The following is a 13,936-nucleotide window of genomic DNA, read 5'->3' as shown; positions in this document are numbered from 1 at the left end:
GTGGCTTTCAGTTCAGGTTCAGGGCAAATCTTTTCAAGAATTTGGTTTTTAACCTATCACAACTGTTCTCCTTTCTTCCAATGCTCTGGGAATCCTTTAAAAGCTGGGGTTCTGCCAACCACTTATTCCCTTTTGATTTTTAATGCAAGTGGAATGGTTTTCAGATGGAGCAGATGGTTCCTCCCAGTGTCATCTGCTCTCTGAAGGAGATTTTGGTTGGGATGACTGTGAGTGGCCTGGAGTTTTCCTGCTTCCTCAGGCTTTGGTTGTTTGGGAAAGTAGATGTAGTTACCTCGTAGGAATGCTGTTTAGTTTTTAGCACAATCTGATGTCTAGAGGAAGTGGTCTTCCTTTCTTGTCTCTGAAGTAGACAGATGTTCCAGTTAGGCAGGAAAGGATGCAGGGCTCAGTGTGGGATTTTATTTTTAAGGTATCGAGCCTGTTTTAGGAAACCTGCAGCTTCTCTGTTTACCACACAACTTAGCTTTCTATCTGGCAAGAATTGGAAGTTTGGCCAGATTTCTGAAGGAAATGTAAAGCCATGGCTGGAGGCATGGCTCACCCCTGCCTACCAAGCATAAGGCCCTGAGTTCAAACTCCAGTACTGCATATACACCTCATTTCAACCATTAAAACCTGGGCATGGTGGTACACACCTGTCATTCCAGGTACACGGGAAGCATAAATTTAGGAGGACTGTGGCTCAGGCTAGCCCAGGTATAAATGCAAGATCCTCTTTGAGAAAATAACTATAGCAAAAAAAAGGACTGGGTAGTGGGGGTGGGGTGGGGCATGGCTCAAGTGGTAGAGTGTCTGCCTGGAAGGCCTAAGGCCCTTAGTTCAAATGTCAGTACTGAAAAAGAAAAAAAGGCAAGCACATAGTGCTTCCTTGGTACAGTTTCCACTAAGGACAGAAGCTTCTTTCGCTATGAATGCAGCAAGCCCATCTGTGCTCACAGCTCCCTAAGTGCCCCATCACAGTGTCCAACTTGGAGGAGGTGCTCAGCAACTTGACTGGTAAACAGATGCAGGAAGGGGTGACTATGAACACCCCACGATCAACCACATCATCAGGAATTCGGCTGTAGCCTTAATCTTCCAAATTCTTCCGAGGGATGGATCCTCATCTCAGTGAGGGTGAAGTTGGCTCTCTGGACAACAGCAGGAGAAAAGCACCACGCACCAGGTTTTTCCAAGTGTTAACCATTTATAAATAAGTACATTTGCTTTCATACATACAGTTCATTGTACAGATGACGTTCTGTATACATGGGGCAGGAAAATGCATTCATTTGAACTTTTCACATCTATCTCACACAGCTCACATGTACAGACAATAAAACTGCTCAAGCAAGTACAGCAAAGGAAAATGTCTTCCTTATACACGGGGCTAGAGGCCTCCGCTGTGTGGGGCATCCCCACTGCACGAGTTCACGACTGTGTGGTGTTCAATATATCAGGATAGAGAACAAACATGCATTGGATAATATACTGTACAGAGAAAGTCCTTTACATCTGAGTTATAGAAAACCTACGGGAAAACTAAGTGCATTAAAGCTTTTTCCAGCAAGTGTCTTGAAAGGACAGCAAAGAGGAAGAATCAAAATCATATTAATACAAATCACTCTTTAATTGTAGACTGTACATGTCTGTACTAATTAAAATCATCTTGGATTTGGAGGAGACAGAACAGAGACACAGATGCTGTGCTAGATGGAAAGGTGGCCATGCCTGAGAATGGCACCTGCTCTGAGCCTAACAAGGACCTGGCCCCATTCAGCAGGAATCAGCCAAAAGTTAAAACAACAACAAAAAAATCAGGACAGAAGTGTAACTTACAGGGTTTTCAAAATAACCTGTGAATGAAGTAGAGATCTGGAGCCAGCATCTCTCTCTTTTTTTTTTACCTCTCTCCAGTGAATTGGTACACAGTAAGGCAGGTACATTCAAGTACTAAATTTTCCAGAATTAACTAACTCTCTACGTAGCCCTGGGGACTGAAGGGAGTGAATTGAGTCCTAGCCAGATTTTCTGGTTAGTGATTAGCAAAAGAAAAATTCAGCCATCAAGTGCTACAAAAACAAAGCAGGTAGGCCACTTCCTTTCCAGAGTAGGTCTGTCTGAAAAAAGATCGCTGCTGGCTGCATATACATGCATCCAGCTACAACCTGACTGGTCAGCTTAGTGCAGCATCACAGAGTCAGCAGGAAGAAATGAGATGATAGGGTGAGGAAACATGAAAGTAACGCTTGATTTTTGGTGTCCAACTATGCGTCCATTTGGTACTGACTTTCAAAGCTCTGACTGTGGCCATCATGGGGCCACAAGCATCTCAGGGTGGCTCAGCTGCTGTGAGGCAATGGACACCGAAATGAAGGTTACCAACACTTCAGCCCTTGAGTGGTCTGTATTACAAAGGGAGCTGATGAAGACCCAGTGATTATTCAAGTAGCTCTGCACAGTGGCTCCATCAGCCCCATTGTGCTTGTGTCCAGGCCCCCAGCTAGCCACCTTTCCTTGGGAGCAGCCAGAGCTGAGTTCAAGGCATTGCATGGTGAAGGTTTCCATGACATATCTTTGTAGGTAGCTCTTACCCCTAAGCCCTTTGTTCATTGTTAGTCATGGTAGATGGTCAGTCTAGAATTCCTAGAGGAAAAGAAGCCACACCTCCCAGCAAGCAAGCAGCAGGGCAGCATGGCCCTCGGTGTGGAGCTGGCAGCAGGTTACCTTTTCAGGTCAGCTTCTTGAGAAATGGGCAGCCCAGGGGCAGACAGGCAGGGTGGGCGAAGCTGCTGAGCACTAAGGAGCCTCAACAGGAGACGGGCAGGGGGTGGGGGCACATCCTGCTTCCGGGGGAAGACTGTTTTGTTTTGTGGCAAAGATTCAGTGAGCAACTGGTTTTGTCCAAGGCATTTCTGCAGTAGAAAAATAACTATGTTTGAAACACACCACCCAACTATGATTCTTCTGGAGTTATAAAAGTTGGAGGCTAAAAAGAACTGAGAGGGGGGGATGTTCATGGGGAAGAAAATGGTCCTCTGCATCCCCATCTGTCCACCAGAACAAGGGAGCTACACTCTACATTCTCCCTATGGACAAAAATCCAAAGCAGGTAGTGTTCAAAGAGTCTGTCCTGCTACAACTGGTAGCGATGCTTGAAGACCTCTTCCAGGCCTTAGTTCCCTTCTTCCTGAACCTTGACGTCTATGAGCCTGCAGGCTGCCCTGGAAGTGGCAGGTAAGGGTGCTGCAGAGCCACAGTGACACCTAGTGGTAAAGTATGGTGAAGCACAAGTGACGTCCACCTATCCCACTTACATGACTAAAATCTAAGGAAAAATACTTATGGATATTAAATTAGATGCTGATTTTAAATTTGTATACTGGGTACATCTCTGGAATATAAAAATACCAATATTTAGAGGGGGGGTTCATAAACTACTATACAATATAAGGAGTGATAATATCTTTGTCTCTAGGCTGTTCTGTTTACAATAATTTAGGAAAAGTGTCTAATAATCCAGGCTTAACTAAAATCAGTAAACTTGTATATCTGGACCACAACCTGGGTTACTGTACACAGTTCTAATCAGTGGGATTTTCCTGAGCCATCAAGTTTAAGCTAAACATATCTAAGAAGAGGGGTGCACGGGAGAGGAACAAGAGGGGCTGTGCTCTATTATTAACTTGGGGCTTTAATAGTGCACGTCTGCAACCTGGACATGTACAACAGCAGCTACAAAATGGTCTCCATTTTGTCCATGCCAAATTCTCATGTTACACAGGTTTTCCCTTTACTTTGTAAATAAACATTAATTTTTAATTGCTAATTGTGTGCCTTACTGATCCAGTAAATAAAGTAACCATGTCTCAGGAGTCCCTAAGAAAATTGCTGGAAAAGCACTTTAAAATCACTGCAAATATTTTTGTATTTAAAAACTCTTAATCTTTTTGATGCTTATATACAAGTTATTTCTTGTGCTATAAATGTGATCCACTGCTTGATTTCTTTCTTTTCCTTGAAAAATACACTAAAAGACAAGAGCAATTCTGCTAATTTCTAAAGACACTACTCACACTTAAATATCCAGTATTTATCAGAGTTACAAATTCAAACAGTAAAGCGCACCCATTTATAGACATGATGTGATGAAAACCCAGTAGTGCTAGAGTTCTGGGCAAATGCAATACGTTTTGGTGAGAAACCTATAAGCTGAAGTTTGTCACCTCTGTCTCCATTTCAGGATGATGTGAGTTGTGTGGGCAGAACTTGCCAGTTTTACTTTTATGATTTCTTTCCTCCTGAAGCCTGATATTGATACAGCAGATATTTGTTGCTAGGGAAGGGGCATTGCTAAAATACAGTACTAAGATCATTCCATGGCAGTGAAATAGCAAAACGGGGCACAGGCAATCTGTTCGTGAGGAAGACCCTTGTCTTCTGTTTTAGGAAACTCTTGTTGGCTTTTCCTAGTCAAGAACCACTGATGCCCAGCTGTGATATTCACTCTTTCTTATGATGGCTAAAAAAAGAATCACATTTTTACTGTTGACATTCTAGGTGTTTTGTCCAGTGGGGTGTAAAACCTAAATCTCTTGTTTTTCCTAGAAAACTGAATAAGGGATCCTGTGGAGAAGTGGCATCAATAGCTTATTTGTAAGGTCACATGACCTGCTGACCCACCTGGACAGGTGTGTGGCATTCCGAATCGGTAGGGACACTTTTCTAACAGACAGAAATTCTTTAGAATGTAGCAGCTCCCCCTGAGAGTTGTTTAAAGTGGGATCAGACAGTAAGGGATCAACAGGGCTGTGACTTGGCCAAAAAGGGGGCTGAGAGGCTGCTGGCCTCCCAGCTATGGGCAGGTACTACTACAGCTACATACTTCATCTTCCTGATGTGAGAGATGGAGAGAGATACAGATAAATAGATGGACAGGTCAGTAGAGGCTAGTCTGGGAGTAGGAGGCAGTCCTTACACATCAAAGAATGGAAAGGGTTCACAGATGAGTCCTGGCCTGTTTTAGGCTTGGGGGCCAGAGGAGTCTATCTATTTGGCAAAATCTAAATTAGTAAAGAAATGTTTCTGATCTCAGCTTTATGCTCCCCATGTCTTAATGATCAGCAAAAGACTGAGATGAAAGAATACTTATTACAAATGTCTGGTCAAAGCTGGATTTACTCAGGAAACTGCCCTTCCTGTAGCCCTTTATTAACAAGAACAGAACTATTCCTAAGAACAGAAGACGATGCTCCTTTGTTCAGTGTGTTGGGCTGAGTTGCAGTCAGTGCCAGGAATGCGCTCAGGCTTTGGTTTTGTTCTTACTGTCCATCTCACAGTCACCTCAGCCATTTAAAGGTTAGGTTAACAAACAACCGTAAGACCCAGAAGGTGTGGAAAGGTGATGGGAGAAGTCGTCTGCTGTCTGTCTCGTGCCCCTACCCAGGGTTAGAAAACAGGGCTGAAAGGGCTGTCGTCACACTTTGCTGTTTCTGATTTTCAAGTATCCTCCCGCCTGTCCCCAGCACACCTACAAAAAGTGCAGAAAGAATTCCTCTTAAGAGTGGACAATCAAACTAGAATCTGAAATGGAATCGGATCCCAACTGGCATGGAATGCAGTACCCACAGATGAGAACCCTGGGAATCAATTGTACAGTTCCCAAAGAATCCAGTTAGCTTGCTGAAGAATCAATTTCTTCACAACACCATCTAGGTTTGAAAAACAGGGGGCCAGCAGCACAAAGCCTGGATCTAGGTAAAGATGTAGCTAGCAGGATTATTGCGCCAGCCAATCTTTGGAACAGTTTGCTTTTGTGGAATCTGATGTTCAGTGATGCTTCAAGATGGAAAAAGTAGACTGTTTCAAGACAGATGTCTACAATCACTGAGAAATGCTCTACGTATTTATTCCCTTTCCTACCCCTGGAAAATCATTAGCTTTTAGTGGTTAACTGTTGGTTAAAAACAGAGAGAGTAACTTTTGGTGAATTGTTAAAAAATACAGTTTTCATTGAATTTCCTTGACTGGTCAATGTATTTAAAGGGTTGGCTGTTTCTTAAATGTTCCTAAAATGCCTCTTGAAAAATCAATGTAGAGACATTTCAAATAATTATATTGGGGTTTTCTTTCAGTTTAAGAGATTTATTTCTTCTCTCTCTCTCTTTCACCACCTCCCTACCCCATTCCTAGATCCTCTTACCCCACAGGAAGACCAGCAATAATACAAATGAACATTCTAGACCTGCTGATGGGGAGGAGACCATGGCACAGGAATGCATTGCAGCTGGCCGTCTGGATAACACTGGATAAGAATGAAAAGGCAAGGGGGCATCACACTCTTTCTAAAGTTCCTAGAAGAAAATGAACAAGAATATCTTACTTTTTTAAAAAAGGAAAAAGACATTTACACAACAAGAACATCAATGAAAGTGATTGTCTCCTGGAAAAAGCTGACCAGTGTGTCTGATCTCCCTGGGTTAAAGCACACAGCACAAAAATCTCCTTGTTGGCATCGGAAGAGAGGGAGAGAGCATGTGGCTGGGGCACAGACCACAGAAACTGAAGTCCTGGCTCACCGGAGGCCAGCTTCCCAGTCGGCTGCATGCAAAGGATTTCAGCATGTGGGCTGCCACCTCTGAACACCACACAGAAACTACATGAGAAATTAAGCCAGAGAACTACCTCAAATGTGGAAACCAAGCCTGAAAATGTGCAGTGAAAACATATGGGTCTCACTCCAACAAATGTCTTTTAAACATTAGACTCCACAAATGGTCTCTTTGGTTTGATAGGCGATGTCTGCCCTTGTCGAGAGTCCCGGGACAACTGCCTGTACAGGTTGTCCTGGTATGCCTGAGCCACTGGTAGGGTCCGAGCCACCTTCACATCAGGATAGGAGGAGGCCTGGCTGACTCTCTCCAAGATGTCTCCACGGGACCCATTAGCCAGCATCCCATGGGGGCTGTAATAGTCGTCCTCCAGCAAATGGCCATTCTGTGCATTGTTGGTTTTGTTATAAAAGGCAATGTTGCTGATAGATGATGGTGGACTGAAGGACTCGGGTTGAGGCAGGTTGCCTGGAGATGTGGGACTGAGAACAGTATCCACTGACGACACTGCCCAGGTCCGATTCTGCTGGTGAAGGTGGGGGTATTGCTGAGTCCGTGCTGTTTTGTCTATGATCCCCATGAATGGTGTGGTCCTGGATCGGGTGGGCTCACTGGGGTAACCTCCCTGAGTGGGAGACACTGGTGACAGCTCATCACATGACCTATCATACGCCGGTTTCAGTGGGATCTCCATTTGCTGAATTGAGGAAGAAGGCCGGAAGGTAGGAGTTAGGTTGGATGTGGAAGAGATGCTGTTGCTAGATGGAGAAAAGCGAAGGCCCACGCTCTGGGAGTGCAGCAGTGGCCTGGGAGTTGGTGGGTGGGGCTTGATTTCACTAGGGTTGACACTGATAGGTCTTCTGATTAAATGTGACACATCAGGGGAACCTAGTTGGCTGGAGGAACGCTCCAGATCTAGTTTTGAGTGGCAGACTGGGTAATAAGATGCTGACTGGCTACGCCCAATTTGTGGTGTCTGGCTATATCTCATGCCACCTCGATACGCAGAGGAAGGTCGCTGTGGAAGGTCTTCTTTGGTCAACCCTCCATGTTGACAGATGGCACCTGCACTCAGACTGGCTTGGACATGCTGTACAGGTCTCCCATCCCCCACAATCCCCCCTATTGACCCTTGATAAACCAACCGGCTCTGACTTACTCCTATGTCTCCTTGTGAAGACTGGTATTTACTGGCCATAGAATGGGCTACTTGGCCATAGGCTCCTGTGGGGATGACAGTGCTTGAATGAACTGCTGAGCTGGGCTGGTTACTTCTTACAATCTGGGCCTTGGCAGGCTGTAGCCTGAGCCCTTGCTGGGGAACTGCCACAGGAAGTTGAGGCATCTGGTAGGGCCGCTGGGCCATTTTGGATAATGGAGATTTTGGTCTGCCAGGAAGCTGACTAACATTTGTTTCTTGCTGATAGCGTACAGGTGAACCAGACTGTGATCTATAGACACTCATGCTCTCAGCTGGAGGGCTGGCCCTATACTGAGGGCCTCTCCGGAGAGGAGAAGGGGGAGGGCTCGGGTATTCTTTGCTCTGCCCTCCCACAGGAGGGGGGCTGAAACGGTAAGATCCACCCTGATGAGCTGGGGAAGTATGTGGTGGGCTAGGCCTGTAATGAGAGTTTTGGTGAGTTGGAGAAAGAGCAGGTGAGGTGGACTGATAGCCCTGTCTAGTAGGAGAACCTACAGAACTATTGGACCGGAAGTCAAAAACCTGATGAGAGCCAAGAGGTGAGCTAGAGATGTAGGCTGAATCCCGATGGGCTGGAGAGGAGGGTGGGCTCTGGATTATTGGAAGCCCCTGACTGGGTCGAGCTTCTGTCTGGAGGCCAATGGAAACATTTTCAACATCCTGCTCAAGGTACTCCTCTTCAAATATATCTTGGACAGAGTATATATCTTCAGGCTGTGGTTCAGGCTCTGTTTCTTCTGGCAACTCCTGCTGAGGCTGCTGTGGTGGTAGTGGCTGCTGCTGCTGCTGCTGCATCTGTCTACATTCTTCCTCCACTCTCATCAGAAGTCTCTGGATCTCACGGTTGTTTGGACATAGCTTGATGGCCTCGTTCAGGTCCTCTAAGGCTGCTGCAAACTGTCTGCTTGGCAAAACGCAAACACATAAACTAGAGTTATTCTGAATTAAAAGGAATCACCAACAGCTAAAAACATGGCCACTATTTCAGAGAACTGTGGTGGTATCTGTGGGAGTCTGGGAGTTTTGGTTCAGTTTGATTTGTAAGGAAGGAAACATGTAGGCTGTCATTGAATGATTCCCTAGCCCTTTCAGCATTCATCTTCCTTCTGGCCTTTCTGGGTCAGTGGAGGAAAGTCCCCATTGTGTCAGTCCAGCCAGGCCCTTCAGGAAGATTCTCTTAGTGCCCAAATGCACACTAGGCAGTATAAAGATTGGGTGGGGTTGTCATTTACAGTGTCACTGTCAAGTAGTTTAGAAACAAAACAGTAAGTAACTATACTATTTAACAATCTTGCTGATCCAGCAGATATTTTAAAATATATTCTCAGTATTCTGGCTCTAAATTTTAGGCCTATTCCATCCTAGAGAAGAACACTGTTCCCCTGCCTTTTCTACCCCTCACCCCATAGCACTGCTATGTCTCATTATGCTAGGTCAAAGCTTGGAAGATTTGCAGACTAGGCGATTCACAGCAAAGCTGAAATTCTAATTTACAAATGAAGAAATGAATTGTCAAGAGATATTCTCCTCTTTTCTATTAATACTGCCTGGAAAAAAGGGCAACTGGACTTGTGGATAAGGAAAAATCCAGAGGGAAGAACTCAATAGTCAAGTTTCTGTAAAAACTTTGTTACTTCAGTTAGTTAAGACTAATATCACTGTCACCATCATTACTAGCCTGAGTCTGGGCTTGGTTACCCCCCATTAGTCCCAGTAGTAAACCCCAAAGTTTTTTTCTCATGTAGACTTTAGGAGATAGTAGGGAGCTGGGCAGGAGGCATCAATGAAAGTGACAAGTTATCCAAAGAACACTAATGGAAAGTTCTAGGTTCTTCTGGAGGCTTTCCTGTCCAATGGCCAAACTACAAAAATGGGTATGAGTAATAGTGGCTGGTGTTTCTCTTGGGCCCCTAAATCCTGACAAGCAAGACCTTGTATATCTGTATGTGTGCGTGTGTGTGCGTGTGTGTACGTGTGTGTGTGTGTGTGTGTGTGTGTGTGTGATGCTTTAGGTGAGAAGGGTCCATGCCACCAGACTTGAGGAGAGCCCCATATGGAAGACTAAACAATCCAGGGAGTTCCCAAATGCTTATAAGAAAACAGAAGAGCCTGTGATGCTAAGTGACCCATCCTGCTCTTCTCTTGAAAAGGGCTGATGGGATGTTTTGCTTAAGTGACCTTTTAAGTCCTCAGCACTTCTTTATGCCATCTGCTTTGGGGTTGAAAAGTGATGGAGACATAGCAGAGGCTTCCTGGAAGAAGGTGCCATTCTTCATTTTACTTTTCTCCCAATAAAGTGCTCTTGGTCTTCAGAGCCCAGAAGATTTGCCAGTGTTGACCTGACTACTGTGCTATGGGAGCCACCCCCAAAGCTGACCCTAAGAGTCCTTAAGGGCACACACATTTGGGTACATATGCCCCAGGATGCCTGACATTGTCTTGGGGTCAGATTTTCAGAAAAGAGACCTCTTGCTTTTCACTCTCTCTCTCTCTCTCTCTCCTCACCTGCTGCTGCGTTTTGCCCTTGCTCTTGCATAGTAAGCTTCATAAGATTTCGGTTTCAGCTCCAGAGCCTTAGTAGCAAATTCCTCCGCCATTCCAAAATCCTGTCATTACAATAGGTGTTCAAGTGAGTCATTGAAGAGATATGAGAAATAGACATCTTGGGAATGAAACAAATTATATTTGCAGTTCTTATACATTTATGGATGGGCACCTGGGATTCTGGACATGCCTCACATGGCTGGAACCATGTGGCCCACCGTCTGAACGCTTCCTTTTCCCTTTGCCCTGTGTGGCCCTGCAATCACTCACTGAGCTTTATCAACCCAGGGTATTAAAATACTTTTCACTTGGCCTCTTTTTGCCTTTTTAGTAAAATTCTTTTTAGTCTGTAAGTCAAATGCCAATCTTTTATAGTGAGGTTTCTGAAACTGGAAACCTGAGCTCTTTTTACACATGCACATATGAGGCAAACACAGGCATGGGCACCTCATGTGACACTCATCCTACCTCCATAGCTTCCTGCTGAACTCACCAGATCTTGGCTTCCTAAGGGATGGCTGAGGGGTTCTATGGAATTCAGGAGGAGGAAGCAGACTACACTGACTATGGAAACTGGATGGTATAGGGATATCAGGCAGACTTGGGCTCAACTCTCTGGCCTGATTCGTAACCTCACAGAGTGCTGTGTATTTTCACGTCCATACCATTTCAGAGGTAAGATTAAGCATGATAAAGAATTTAAGTGCTGTATGTAGTTCTTGGCACGTAGTAAGTTCTCAATAAATTGTACTTTGTATTTCACAGAGGATTCTTTGGCCTGTTCCTCCCCTTACTTGGTTACTTACTTAGGAAACACTTAAAAATGAAAATGGAACAAGAGAGGACTTGTGAGTAGAAGCTGTGCTATAACTAGAGGGTCCTTGGAGGATCATAGTCTCAAAACTATCTGTCTTCATTCTGAGAACCCCAGGAAGATGGATCTGGGGGACAATGGTGAGCAGGCAGAATCCATGGTGGTACTGGTGTTTAAACTCAGGGTCTTGTACTTGCTAGGCAGGTGCTCTGCTACTTGAGCCATACCACCAGCCCTCTCAGGGTACTTTAAAAAAGTAGATTGTTTGCTAGGGGAAAAAAAGTCAGCAGGTTGGCAGACACTTCTGAGATTTGTTTCATTTTCATCAGCTGGGGCCACAGATTGCACATGTGGAACCTTATGCTAAAGAACCTTACTGCCCTCACCCAAGATATTGTTCCCTCTGCCATCTTCCTGAAAAAGGAACTTCTTTCATGTCTTCACTCCTCTCAGTACCCTGGGACAGCTCTGCCTCTGAAGGCCATACTGTGTCTTCTGAGACAGCTAAGTCTATTCCAGGGCTCTTTTCTCTTCTTTTTCTTTGGCAGTAGGTACTGGGATTTGAATTCAGGGCCTTGTGGTTGCTAGTGACCTACCACTTGAACCACCCCTCAGTCCTTTTTGCTTTAGGTTATTTTTTCAGATAGGGTCTCACATTTTTGCCTGGGCTGGCCTCAGATTGCAATTCTCCACCTATGCTTCCTGAGTAGCTGGGACCACAGATGTGCACCACCACGCCCAGCTTGTTTAGATGAGATTGGGGGGGGAGGTGGCTCACTAAATTCTGCCCAGGTTGGCTGATCCTCCTGACAACTGGGTTATATGTGTGAGCCACCATACCTGGCCCCAGGACTCTTTTCATTATCAGGTTTTAGGGCATGGATGAATGATACAAAGTCACATACATAAATAATCTTTCTGGACTTGACAGCAGATCCTTTGCTACTGAGGCCGAAATCTTGCTTCTGTATAGCTAAGTTCTTTTACTAATTGACATTCTTGTTTGGCTTGGATTATTTCTATCTCCTGAGGAACTGTGAGCCCTCAGACTGGTGGATGTCAGTGATTCCTGACATGATCTTAGCTATTCCCAGTATCAGAGAGAAGTTTCTTGGTTAGGAGTGTCTGCATGACAAGTGAGCAGTATCTGAGGGCATCTGAGACTGTACCTATAAGGCAGGCAAGAAGGATCAAGGACAACTAGGAAGATAACAGAGGGCCAGAAGAGTCAGAAGAATTCTAAGATTCCTTCCAAGGTAAGAAGGGACATGGTGCGTTGGAATAAAAAATGAGGAAGGAGGTGAAAAGTTCAAGAATAGTCTCAGAAATTGAACCTTGAAGTCCATGATCCTGAGCCTGCTTGTCAACCCTTTCCTAAATGAGTAGGGAGTATACTAGAAAGGAAGGGACTGACTAAAATCTGAACTTCATTGTAGCTGAAATTCTGGTGATTACTGCTCTCACATTTTCCCAAAGAGCAGAAAATCGACTTGGGGGGAGTGGAATTATGGTATCTCAGTCACTCTCAGCAGGAATTATGACATTTCAAATGCTACAAAGTGCTCACAGCATTAACTTTTCTAAGCTTGAGAGACAGACTCTTCTTAGACTTGATTCAAATCGCAATGTCAGTGCTCTGTGAAGGACAACCAAATTCTAAATGGGGCAGAGAGGATTTCAGGGGCCTCGTACAAACAAGTGTATGAACTTTCAACTTTCATAAGTGCAGAAAGGAGAGGGGATGAAAAGGACTTACGTTCATCTTCCTGCGACATCGAGAGAGGTTGAGGAGGAGAGACACCTTTAGCTCCCGGAAGGTTTTCAAGTCCTCACCAAACCCTTCTCTAGGGAATTTCTTCAGGGCATACTGATAGCGCTGGGCAGCCTCCTTTACTTTACCTTTCTAATGGGGGGGTACAAGATGGAAAGGCACATGTCACAGGTGGTCTGCAGGGCAACTGAGTAAACTTGGTTCCTATTTTCTTCCTGCTCTCAGCAGCTGTTACTAAGGTTAAACCTCCCACACACCCTGATGGTGAGAACAGAAAGGTTCTACTCTTTTTCTTTTATAGGAAACTCACTTGGTAAGAGGGAACACTCCAGAGAAACAGTCTTGACAAATGGAAGACCCTGTTTCCCAGCTTTCCAACTGGATTCCAAAAGAGTGACCTGGTCACTTTAAAGTTCATTTTTTTTTTTCTTGCACTGCTCTCCCTGAGACATAGACAACTTCCTGGTCCAAAGCATTCCACAGGCATTATTCCCATTTATCTATTTATTGACTGACTGGTACTTACTGGGGCTTGAATTCAGGGTCTCATGCTTGCTAGGCAGGTGCGCTACCCCTTGAGCCACACCTCTAGCCCTTTTTGCTTTAGGTTATTTTTTATATAGGGTCTAATGTTTTTGCCCAGGTTTACCTAGACTGTGATCCTCCTACCTGTGACCTTTCATGTAGCTGGGACCACAGGTATGAGCCACCATGCCTGGCTTATTTGTTGAGTTGGGGGTTTTGCTAACTTTTTGTCCAGGCTGGCTTTGAATCACAATCCCCCCAATTTCCATTTCCCAAGTAGCTAGGATACAGGTGTGAGCCACTATACCTAGCCTCTCTTTTAGTTTTTGTTTTTGTCTGATGCTCCACCTTGCTGCCCCCAGAAGAGGTCATTTTCTTCCTCATGAAAAGTATGGAAGCTAAAGTAGACCAGCTATTGTTTCCCTAACGTCATGGCAGAAAATAATGACAATCCATATCCCCTGTCTGTG

General features: G+C 44.8%; 1 protein-coding gene across 11 annotated transcripts in view; it reads right to left on the bottom strand.

Annotated features, from left to right (window-relative positions):
- Positions 1 to 1,187: 1,187 nt before the first annotated feature.
- Positions 1,188 to 13,936, bottom strand: part of Tanc2 (tetratricopeptide repeat, ankyrin repeat and coiled-coil containing 2) — a 387,000-nt gene continuing 374,251 nt past the window's right edge. For 10 of the 11 annotated variants that reach the window (XM_074045367.1, XM_074045366.1, XM_074045369.1 and 7 more), the window contains 3 exons: positions 12,927 to 13,073; positions 10,318 to 10,418; positions 1,188 to 8,713 (listed from right to left, as the gene is read on the bottom strand). In XM_074045367.1, coding sequence (XP_073901468.1) covers positions 6,754 to 8,713; positions 10,318 to 10,418; positions 12,927 to 13,073 — 2,208 coding nt within the window. In that variant the 3' untranslated portion in view covers positions 1,188 to 6,753. The remainder of the gene's footprint in view (positions 8,714 to 10,317; positions 10,419 to 12,926; positions 13,074 to 13,936) is intronic. The other variant, XM_074045376.1, reaches the window with a different exon arrangement.

This window comes from Castor canadensis, chromosome 11, assembly GCF_047511655.1.
Source record: "Castor canadensis chromosome 11, mCasCan1.hap1v2, whole genome shotgun sequence".
NCBI classification, from domain to species: Eukaryota; Metazoa; Chordata; class Mammalia; order Rodentia; family Castoridae; genus Castor; species Castor canadensis.
The sequence above is the reverse complement of the archived record's forward strand: the minus strand, read 5'-3'. Positions and strand labels throughout refer to the sequence as shown.